The sequence below is a fragment of the Osmerus mordax genome, chromosome 14 (genome assembly GCF_038355195.1).
Source record: "Osmerus mordax isolate fOsmMor3 chromosome 14, fOsmMor3.pri, whole genome shotgun sequence".
Lineage (NCBI taxonomy): Eukaryota > Metazoa > Chordata > Actinopteri > Osmeriformes > Osmeridae > Osmerus > Osmerus mordax.
In genome coordinates, this window is record NC_090063.1 from 15,639,155 (window position 1) to 15,650,150 (window position 10,996).

At 51.2% G+C, this 10,996-nt stretch overlaps 1 protein-coding gene across 1 annotated transcript; it reads left to right on the plus strand.

Annotated features, from left to right (window-relative positions):
* The first annotated feature begins 217 nt into the window (after positions 1-217).
* On the plus strand, positions 218-10,362 carry opn4xa (opsin 4xa). Its single transcript, XM_067250166.1, has 9 exons — positions 218-354; positions 4,846-4,979; positions 5,410-5,613; positions 6,036-6,207; positions 6,583-6,744; positions 7,673-7,780; positions 7,908-8,082; positions 9,753-9,898; positions 10,335-10,362. The coding sequence occupies exons 1-9, from the start codon at positions 218-220 to the stop codon at positions 10,360-10,362; spliced, it is 1,266 nt and encodes a 421-aa protein (XP_067106267.1).
* The last annotated feature ends 634 nt before the right edge of the window (positions 10,363-10,996 follow it).

Sequence of the window (10,996 nt, forward strand, 5' to 3'; positions counted from 1 at the left end):
TGCTGTCCTATATAATTCTATAGCTGACAGGCTTGTATCATTCTATAGTTGGTAGGCTGGTATAATTATGTAGTTGACAGGCTGGTATAATTCTATACTTGACAGGCTTGTAGAATCCTATAGTTGACAAGCTGGTATAATGTTGTGTTTGAGAGGCTGGTATAATTCTGTAGCTGACAGGCTGGTTTCTGTGTGTTGTTGCATGACCACAGCTGACATGGACAACATGGATCGAGGATTCTTCCGGAAGGTGGACGTTCCGGACCAGGCCCACTACATCGTGGCCTTTTTCGTTCTGGTGATCGGGGCGCTGGGCGTCGGTGGCAACGTCCTGGTCATGTACGCCTTCTTCTGGTAGGTCAGAGGGAGGGAGTGGGGGGATTGGGGGAGGGAGAGAGAAGGGGAATGGGAGGGCCAGGGATGGAGGAAAAGAGGGGGTGGGTGTGTGGGAAGGGAGTGAAGACAGGAGGGATGGAGGGAGGGATGAGGGAGGGAGGGGGTGGGTGTGGGAAGGGAGGACGAATGGAGGGAAGAGAGAAAAGGCATGAGGGAGGGATTAGAAAGGGTGGGAGGTAGGGAGGGGGGGGAGGGGAGGAACACCCATGGGGTCTAACAGAACAAGTTTCCCCCGAGGCCTTCGCAAGTCCTCCTCCATAAGCCGTGGCTCTCCTCCATCGTCACCAGCCAGCCGAGGGAACAGGAACCTCGCCCGCTCGCCGGGTGACAGCGCTTTGCTTCCTTGCGTCCGATTGGGCCGTGTAAAGACTGCTGGTGTGCCGTTGACGTTTATCTGCCATGACACAGCGCTGCTCCTGACACTCAAGTCTTATTTTCGTTGCCGCTGCGAGCGACACAGCTAGCTGCTAATGCTGGCTGACAGGACAGAAGGCTCGCTGCTCGGTCAGGGAGATGGGACGTGCTTGGCCAAGCAGCGCTGTGGCATTTTAGTTTTGCGTCACCTTGTAGCCCACTATTCTGTATGTGTAAGTAACTGAACGTTGACAGGGTTCTAGAGATTACCTTTAGGGGGAGGGTGGGGGGTATGGAGGGCTATGAGTGCCACTCACGGTTACAGCTCTCCTCTACCCTCATCTCCTCTTCTTCTCCCCTCCCCTCCTCTCCCCTCTCCTCTCCTCTCCTCTCCTCTCCCCTCCTCTCTCTCTCTCCTCTCCTCTCCTCTCCTCTCCTCTCCTCTCCTCTCCTCTCCTCTCCTCTCCTCTCCCCCTCCCCTCCCCTCCCCTCTCCTCTCCTCTCCCCTCCCCTCCCCTCCCCTCCCCTCCCCTCCCCTCCCCTCCCCTCCCCTCTTCTTCTCCCCTCCTCTCCCCTCTCCTCTCCCCTCCCCTCCTCTCCCCTCTCCTCTCCCCCCTCTCCTCTCCCCTCCCCTCCTCTCCCCTCTCCTGTCCCCTCCCCTCCTCTCTCTCCTCTCCTCTCCTCTCCTCTCTCCTCTCCTTTCCTCTCCTCTCCTCTCCTCTCCTCTCCTCTCCTCTCCTCTCCTCTCCTCTCCTCTCCTCTCCTCTCCCCTCCCCTCCCCTCCCCTCCCTCCTCACCCCTCTTCTCTCCCCTCCCTTCCTCTCCTGTATGCGAGCAGAAGGTGACACGGTTCTAGGAGGAGTTAAACGTGGAGGGGGGGGCGAGCGGCGGTGTTAGTTCTTGAGTGCCACTCACGGTTATGGGGCTCATCTCTGTGTGTTTTTTTTTTCTTCACATCTGTACTGAGCCTGTGTGTGTGGCTTGGATGGCCAGTGATCTGATTCAACCCAGTGACATGCAGCACTTTAGAGCTGAGCCATGAGGTGTCGCTCTGGGACGTGTTCGGCCTGCGATGTCCTGAAATGAGGGTGTGCCTGTGTGTCCATCCCGGGGACTCAGAAGGGGGGATGGGAGGGATGGGTGGGTGGGGGGTTGCCAGGTTTGCCGGAGTCAGTCCAGCAATGGGAAGAGATTCCTCTGGGTCCATGACATGCTTTGTACATTAGGAGGAGTTTGTAGTGATGTTGCTGCTACATGACTCTTGTTGCTATCCTCGCGTCTCCTCCCTCTCCTCTCCTTTCCTCTCCTCCCTTCACCTCTCCTCCCTTCTCCTCTCCTCCCTTCAACTCTCCTCCCTTCTCCTCTCCTCCCTTCTCCTCCCTTCACCTCTCCTCCCTCTCCTCCCTCGCCTCTCATCTCCTTCCTCTCCTCTCCTCCATTCTCCTCTCCTCCCTTCACCTCTCCTCCCTCTCCTCCCCTCTCCTCTAATCTCCTTCTTCTCCTCCATTCTCCTCTCCTCCTTCTCCTCCCTCCTGTTCTCTCCTCCCTCCACCTACCCTCGTTACTCATCCCTCCCCAGAACACAGAGGCAACAGGAACATCTGAATGTTTTAGCTCAGAGCAGGGAACGACACACAGAACAGCGTGAGTTGCTGTATTCGTTTTTCTTGACTGAACAGCTCATGTAATTGTATGAGCTCTGCCCGTCAGAAATCTTGATCATAACGGCGGCGCAGCTATAGCCTACCGCGCGCAATAGAGCACGCAGTCATTCACAATATATCTTCGGTGATGTATGATTTTTTTAATGTTTTCTTTTTATGATTTTTTCCTCCAAAAGATTGCTTTCTATTTTACCTCGAAGCAATATAAAACATTAATTGTCCTCCGAGGAAGCTGTACAATGTAGCACTGTCTATCTAAGCTAATTACATCATTGTATTACTGTTTATGTCACTGGCAACACAGGTGTTACGTAATGATATAAAGTCATTGAGTCTTTGACCTTAATTGGAACGTGCACTAAATGTACCCTGAGAGAGTAACAAGTAGAATGGGCCTGCACTGGGCGCGTGGGTGTGTACAGTAGGCTGTATATGTGTGAGCGAGTGCTTATACAGCGCGTGTGTGAGTGTGTGCTTTTACAGTCTGTGTGTGCGAGTGTGTGCTTTCACGGTATGTGTGTGCGAGTGTGTGCGTTTACTGAATGCTCGGGTGCGCCTGCGTGTGCATCACATTCTTTGTGTGTTTGGGATTTGTCCGTTTTGCAGTGTTGAAAATGTTTGGCGTTTTAGATCAAAGTGTCTGGCGAAAGTCAGCGACCGTGCAGTGCTCACTGATACAGATTGCGGAAAGCGTTACACGTGAGCAACATCAAAGGGCGCCGTGGACCTCTAGAGTGTAACATTCCGCGCAGTACTATCAAGTTCAGAATTACAAGGCCTGCATTTAAACCTGTCATTATTTAAGGAGCCTTGAGGGAAATGCTTTATCCCGAGAAGGAGTTAACCAGCGGCAAGTTGATTTAACAGCGTAGGATTTAGTCAGCTGAGCTGCAGGCGTCTACTGGTCGTGATGGAAGGATTTCAGCACGCGACTTGAGGCGCTGAGGGATAAAACCATAACAGCGTTGTACGGTGTGAGTTCACTTTCTCTCGTACGAGTTTCAATCCTGGTTTCCTAGAAACGTTGCTCGTCGGGCTTCTCTAGGAACGGCACTGAGGTTTACATTTACATTACATTTTGTCATTTAGCAGACGCTCTAATCCAGAGCGATTTACAGTAAGTACATGGACATTCCCCCGAGGCAAGTAGGGTGAAGTGCCTTGCCCAAGGACACAACGTCAGTTGGCATGACCGGGAAGCGAACTGGCAACGGATTACTAGCCCGATTCCCTCACCGTTCAGCCACCTGACTCCCTAGGTTTGTTTCATGACTCAGTATGTGTATGCCCCCGCGGGCAAAATGGGAACATGGCACCATGATCCACAAACCGCCTATCGACTGTCTCACGCTGGGCCCGAATACATTATCAACATTGATTGGTTGAGAATCTCGTGTGACCTTCACGCTGGATGTCGGGTCAGCGAGCAGGGGAGGGACCGAGTGAGAACGGGACTGTACAATCTGTCTACCACCCCTCCTCAACACGCACACACACACACACACACACTCACTCCCCCCACCTCTTCTCCACCCCATAGTGATGTGCAGCGAAGACCTTGGAATGATGCCTGGAATAACCGTTGAAGCGTTTTTTTTTTTTTTTTTTTTGTATAGAGCGACATCTCACTATTTGTGAGACACAACAGTCGGTTTCATCTGTTACATGTGTCCATAATGATGGATCTATAAGGGCGCTGCTCTGCTCAGTGCCTCTGACAACCATGTCAACAACACTCTGGAATTACAATTACATGACCAGAGAACCAGGCCATGCAGTAACATGACCAGAGAACCAGGCCATGCAGTAACTGTGTCTGCACTGCACTCGAAGAAGAGCCCTCGATGCTTTCCACAACATGAAATGTAGACTTAACTGCCGCTTGCAGTTGTATCTCAATATACAGTATGTAAGCATTGATAAACCTCATAAATGGGTTTCGGGCAAGTGTATTGAGTTCCTGGAATACAGAAGCATTTCTAGATGGGTTGATGGATTTGTGGGATATGGGGGAAGGTAGCTGGCGGAGGATCACTTATGGTGAATTGTGTTCCTGCAGGATTAATGGGTGGTCAGTAATCAAAATAATAGTGGTGTCGGCAGTGCTGGTAACTCTACTGACAGCTGACACATGCTGGAGCATCGTTGCAGAACCAAGGATTCCTGTCTGAGTCTAGGTCAGATGAAATCAAAATGTCAGTTTTATAGCGTTTTTCTTTTAACAAGCAATGTCACAGAGGGCGTCACAATCGCAGCTGCCCCCAGATCGGCACAAACAACCCACCAACCTATTTCCTTAGATAAGTCTATCAATAAAATTCAATAGAGTAAAAAAAAAAGACATAGAAAACTAGAAATAGAAACCTCAGAAGGTGCAGTTCAGTGAGGGGTCCTGTCGTTCAGAAACCCGAGCCCTTGTTCTCTGTTTCAGTGACAAGAAGCTACGGACACCGCCCAACTACTTCATCATGAACCTGGCTGTGAGCGACTTCCTCATGGCCATCACGCAGTCACCCATCTTCTTCGTCAACTGTCTGTACAAAGAATGGGCGTTCGGGGAGACAGGTAGCTCTGACCTTCATGATATTTTTTTATGTTCACTAAATCATTTTTAGGGTCCTACAATGAAACTAAAAATGCAATCTCTGGTCAGAAAGGATCATTAAAAAAAAATCCGTTAAGATTTGATATTATTATATAGAAATTATATAAATGTTTATTACAATGTTTTTCCTCTGATATTGACTTATTTTTCCTCCTCTGATTTTATTCCTCCTACATTTTATTGAATATATTTTTACACCGATTAAAAAATGGCTGCTTTCTGGATTACATTTAGACATTTACATTTAGTCATTTAGCAGACGCTCTTATCCAGAGCGACTTACAGTAAGTACAGGGACATTCCCCCAAGGCAAATAGGGTGAAGTGCCTTGCCCAAGGACACAACATCAGTTGGCATGACCGGATTAACAGTGAATTTATTTCTCTTCAGGCTGTAAGATGTACGCCTTCTGTGGGGCCTTGTTTGGGATAACATCCATGATCAACCTGCTAGCCATCTCCATCGACCGCTACATCGTCATCACCAAGCCCTTGCAGGCCATTCGCTGGACGTCCAGGCGGCGAACCCTCCTCATCATCCTGCTGGTGTGGCTCTACTCTCTGGCCTGGAGCCTGGCGCCTCTGCTGGGCTGGAGTGAGTTCACCCTTCTCTTCCCTCGGTTCTTACCTCCATCCCTCGGTTCTTCCCTCGCACACACACTTACATTTACATTTAGTCATTTAGCAGACGCTCTTATCCAGAGCGACTTACAGTAAGTAGAGGGACATTCCCCCCGAGGCAAGTAGGGTGAAGTGCCTTGCCCAAGGACACAACGTCATTTTGCCTGGTGGGGTATCGAACCGGCAACCTTCTGATTACTAGCCCGATTCCCTAACCGCTCAGCTATCTGACTCCCTTTACACTTGTGTAAATGCACACACACACACGCACGCACGCACGCACACACACACACACACACACACACACACACACACACACACACACACACACACACACACACACACACACACAACAAACACTTACGGTCCTCCTCCTCCTGCCGGACTGCCCTCCAGGTTCCTACATCCCCGAGGGCCTTATGACATCATGCACGTGGGACTATGTGACCTCCACGCCAGCCAATAAGAGCTACACACTCATGCTGTGCTGTTTCGTCTTCTTCCTGCCCCTGGGAGTCATCCTCTACTGCTACCTCTGCATGTTCCTGGCTATCCGCAACGCCAGCAGGTGAGCACACGCACACACACACACACACAGACACACACACGCACACAGACACACACACACAGACACACACACACACACCCTCACACACAAATATACCCCCCCCCACACACACACACACACAGACACACACACATACACACACACACACACATACACACACATACACACATACACACACACACACACACATACACACACACACATACACACAAACACACACACATACACACACACAGATACCCCCCCCCACACACACACACAGACACACACACACATACACACATACACACACAAACACATACACACACAGATACCCACACACACACGCCCAGTTGCTCTCACCCCCAGGCACCGCCTGTTCCCCCCCCCCTCCAGGGATATGGAGAAGCTGGGCTCCCATGTGAGGAAGTCCACCCTGATCCAGCAGCAGTCCATCAAAACGGAGTGGAAACTGGCCAAGATAGCGTCCGTGGTCATCATCGTCTACGTCCTGTCCTGGTCCCCATACGCCTGCGTCACCCTCATCGCCTGGGCCGGGTAGGGAAGGCCTCACCTCGCGCTGGTCCACGTTCCCCCTCCCCAAGGGCTCTGACGTTTCACCCATGCTGCAGCCGTCAAACACGACAACACCCCGCAAAATCTAATTGAGGGCTATAGCTCGATGATTTACCAATGTCCGAGACGTTTCAGGTTCGAATCCCACTCTATCTGTATTTTTTTATAAAAGTGCCTCCTAAATAAATATATGATGGGCGATATGCTAAGCTACAGGTATCTGTTTAGGCTAAATGCTACGACATTACATTTACATTTAGTCATTTAGCAGACGCTCTTATCCAGAGCGACTTACAGTAAGTACAGGGACATTCCCCCGAGGCAAGTAGGGTGAAGTGCCTTGCCCAAGGACACAACGTCAATTGACACGGCCGGGAATCGAACTGGCAACCTTCAGATTACTAGCCCGACTCCCTAACCGCTCAGCCATCTGACTCCCCACATTACACAAAACTGGGAGGTAAGGGAGGTCTGAGTTGACCTGGTCTCGTTCGGAGAGAGAGGATAGGAAGCGACGGGCGGAGAAGAGCTGGAACGTCAAGCATGTGATTCCTCCTGCTCAGTGTGCAACACCTAGGGGTCACTGGGGAGCCCTGTAGCCAGCACGACACAGCCCGCACAGACCCACCAGGGAAACAGACCCTGCTGACTGAGGCAGAAACACATGACTGACCATCGACTTCCACAAGCACACACAGACACACACACACACTCATGCTCGAACTCTACACCCACGCTTTGAAACGCACATATGCACGCTTACACACACTCCATGCACGCACTTGCAAACATCGATTAGACGCACAGTCACACACACTTAGACACGCGCGCATGCTTGCTTACACACACTTATGCAGGCGCTTTCTCACACACATCGACTAGCACTGTGTGGAATGTTTGTGTGTTCCAGATATGCCAGTGTCCTCAGTCCCTATTCCAAGGCTGTTCCAGCTGTCATAGCCAAAGCGTCAGCTATCTACAACCCCTTCATTTACGCCATCATCCACACCAACTACAGGTGAGTCGTTCGAGCCACAAACACGTATCACACACACACACACACACATATCTGTCTTATTCTATCCCCTGTGTGTTTGTCTGTCTGCCTACCTATGTATTCATAAATCCATCCATTCCTCCGTCAGAGACACCCTGTCAGAGAGAGTCCCCTGCCTGCACTGCCTTGCCCTACCCCCCAGGAAAGACTGCATCTCCGTGTCCAACAGCGAGTCGTCCTTCAGGGACTCCATGCTCAGCAGACAGTCCTCCAGCTCCAAGACCAAGTTCCACCGCGTCTCCTCCATGTCCACGGGGGACACGGTGAGTCAAGAGGGCGGGAGGGGTTCGGGGGGGCTGAGCGAGTGGGGGCAATGAAGGGAGAGGGGCCAGGGAGGCGAGGGGGGGGGGGGGGGGGATATTGACATCCTTCAGTGACGGCCCCCCCAGCTGTCTGCTGGTTACTCTTGTGCTCGGGGGTTGTGAGAGGCTTGTGAGGGCTAGTATGGGCAGACCTGAGGGAGATTCTGAAAGAAAAATGCTAATTTTCCACATTGACGTGGGGAAGAAGAGGCTCTGTCTCTCTGTGTCTCTCTCTATGTCTCTCTCTCTATCTCTCTATCTGTCTCTCTCTATGTCTCTCTCTCTGTCTCTCTCTCTGTCTATTTCTGTCTCTCTCTCTCTCTGTCTCTCTCTCTATCTCTCTATCTGTCTCTCTCTATGTCTTTCTCTGTCTCTCTCTGTCTCTCTCTATGTCTCTCTCTCTATCTCTCTGTCTCTCTCTCTGTCTCTCTCTGTCTCTCTCTATGTCTCTCTCTCTATCTTGGTTGCTCTCTCCATGCGCACATTTCTATGAATGGCCGATATAGTTTGAGGTCCAGGTTTGACATTTAGCAGTAGCAAATATTTAATCGTATGATTATTGGTTGATTATAGTTGTACCTTTGTTTGTCGCACCCTGAGACAGGGTCCAACACTAGCTGGCTACCCTGGTTTTGTTCACCCAGCCTCTTCTTAAGAAACCTTCCAGGAACTTCTAATAGAGGATTCCAGGAAATGTTTTTCTGGGAAACAATTGTTTTGGTCTCATGACAGCTCTGGGCTTTCTCACAACTGTGAGAAGAGCTGAATGAGACTCCCCCCCTCCCTCCTCTGTGCCAGCGGACATGTTCAGCATGTGTGTCTGGTGACCTGAGAGGAGCGACGGAGAGGGGAGGTGAAGAGAGTGAGGAAGGGAGTAGGGAGAGGGGAGGTGAAGAGAGTGAGGAAGGGAGTAGGGAGAGAGGAGGTGAAGAGAGTGAGGAAGGGAGTAGGGAGAGGGGAGGTGAAGAGAGTGAGGAAGGGAGTAGGGAGAGGGGAGGTGAAGAGAGTGAGGAAGGGAGTAGGGAGAGGGGAGGTGAAGAGAGTGAGGAAGGGAGTAGGGAGAGAGGAGGTGAAGAGAGTGAGGAAGGGAGTAGGGAGAGAGGAGGTGAAGAGAGTGAGGAAGGGAGTAGGGAGAGGGGAGGTGAAGAGAGTGAGGAAGGGAGTAGGGAGAGGGGAGGTGAAGAGAGTGAGGAAGGGAGTAGAGAGAGAGAGAAACACAGAGACTGACTTTGACAAAAACGTCCAAACACACCTCAGGCCTCTTAACTAACTCCACGATCCCAGAAGGCCAGCATGCCTACACACACTCTCCACACACTTGTGTCACACACATCTCACACACACAATCTTACACATTCATCTTACAAACCCTCTGTTTGTACTGCTAATACGAGGTCCTCAGATAGGATTAGGACTAAAGTCTTATAAATTTGGATTATTGATAATAGGTTTAGATAGGAGGCTAGGAAACTGTCAAGAGGAGCACTGACCAAATAATCCCAAAGTACCTGTACCGGTCCTAAACGACCATAACCGGGTGACGTCCACACAGCCTCTGAGGTAGTGCCCCCTCCTCACGCCTATCTGACCTTTAACCCCTGCTGCCGTGTGTGTGTGCGGTGCCGCAGCAGGTGTGGAGCGACGTGGAGCTGGACCCCCTGGACAAGCAGGGCCAGGTGCTGAGGACCAGCCACTCCTCAGGGGGTCTGAGGGAGAAGGACAAGCGACAGGCCATCCTGCAGACCAGGACCAGGCCCGGCCACTACCAGGAGGTACGGTTCCTTGACTGGCTCCATCTTATTAATAATAAGAATGATAACAGTACTACTACTTATAATAATAATAGTAATAGCATGTTCATTTAGCAAAATCTTTGATCCAAAGCAACTTTGAGAAGTGGGATTTGAACTTGTTACCTTGTGATCTGTATTAGAGTTGGACAGCTACACATACCCAAGTAAGATTATACGCAACAGAAAACAGAGGAGACCGGTGCTTAGATTTCACTCTCCCTCAAGGCTCCTTTATTTAGAAACAAACAGACAAACGATAGGGAGGTAAACAAAACTGAGGGAGACGTAAGATAAAAGAAGAGATTCCCCTCCCGTGAACACTCAAACAGTCAGTCTGTGATTCCAAAAAAGGGTGAGGAAGACAAAAAAAGAGCATGTCCCATTCGGTTAGGGTCATCTCACACTGTGTGTCCCCTCCAGGCTCCCATCCCAGAGAGACGGTTGCTGAGCAGCTGCGACCCTGACCTGGCATCGGACTCAGTCAACATGGCCGCCCTGCCTCTCCTTGTGACCGGGGACGCGACCGCCCTGAGGTGGCAGGAGGAGGTGAAGGAGGTGAAGGAGGTGGAGGTGAAGGAGGTGAAGGAGGTGGAGGTGAAGGAGGTGAAGGAGGTGAAGGAGGTGGAGGTGAAGGAGGAGGGGACTCAGGGAGGGGTCGGCCAGGGGAAAGAGGAGGAGGAGGATAAGAAGGAGGAGGAGCAGGACCTCTTAAAGCCCCACGCCCCCGGCCGAGGCCTGGACTGGGCCAGGGACTGTGAGCTCCGTGACTCTGGCGACTCCATGCCAGAGTGCAACCTGACGGAGGGGGGGTTTATCGGGGAGAAACACAGCCCACATGCCCACCAGGGGGACCTGCTGCTGGGACTGAAGACTCTCAACTGCTCCACGGAGATACTGGAGTCCATGGAGAAATTCCTCACGTGAAATAAGCCGGAGGCTTGGCGGTGTGTTTGTGTGTGTGTGTGTGTGTGAGAGAGAGACAGAGAGAATGTGTGAGGTGCACTACATTGCAGGTCGGGGTCAATATACATCCTTGTCTTGAACGTTTTTGTTCATGTGCAAGGGTGTATTTCACCTGCCTC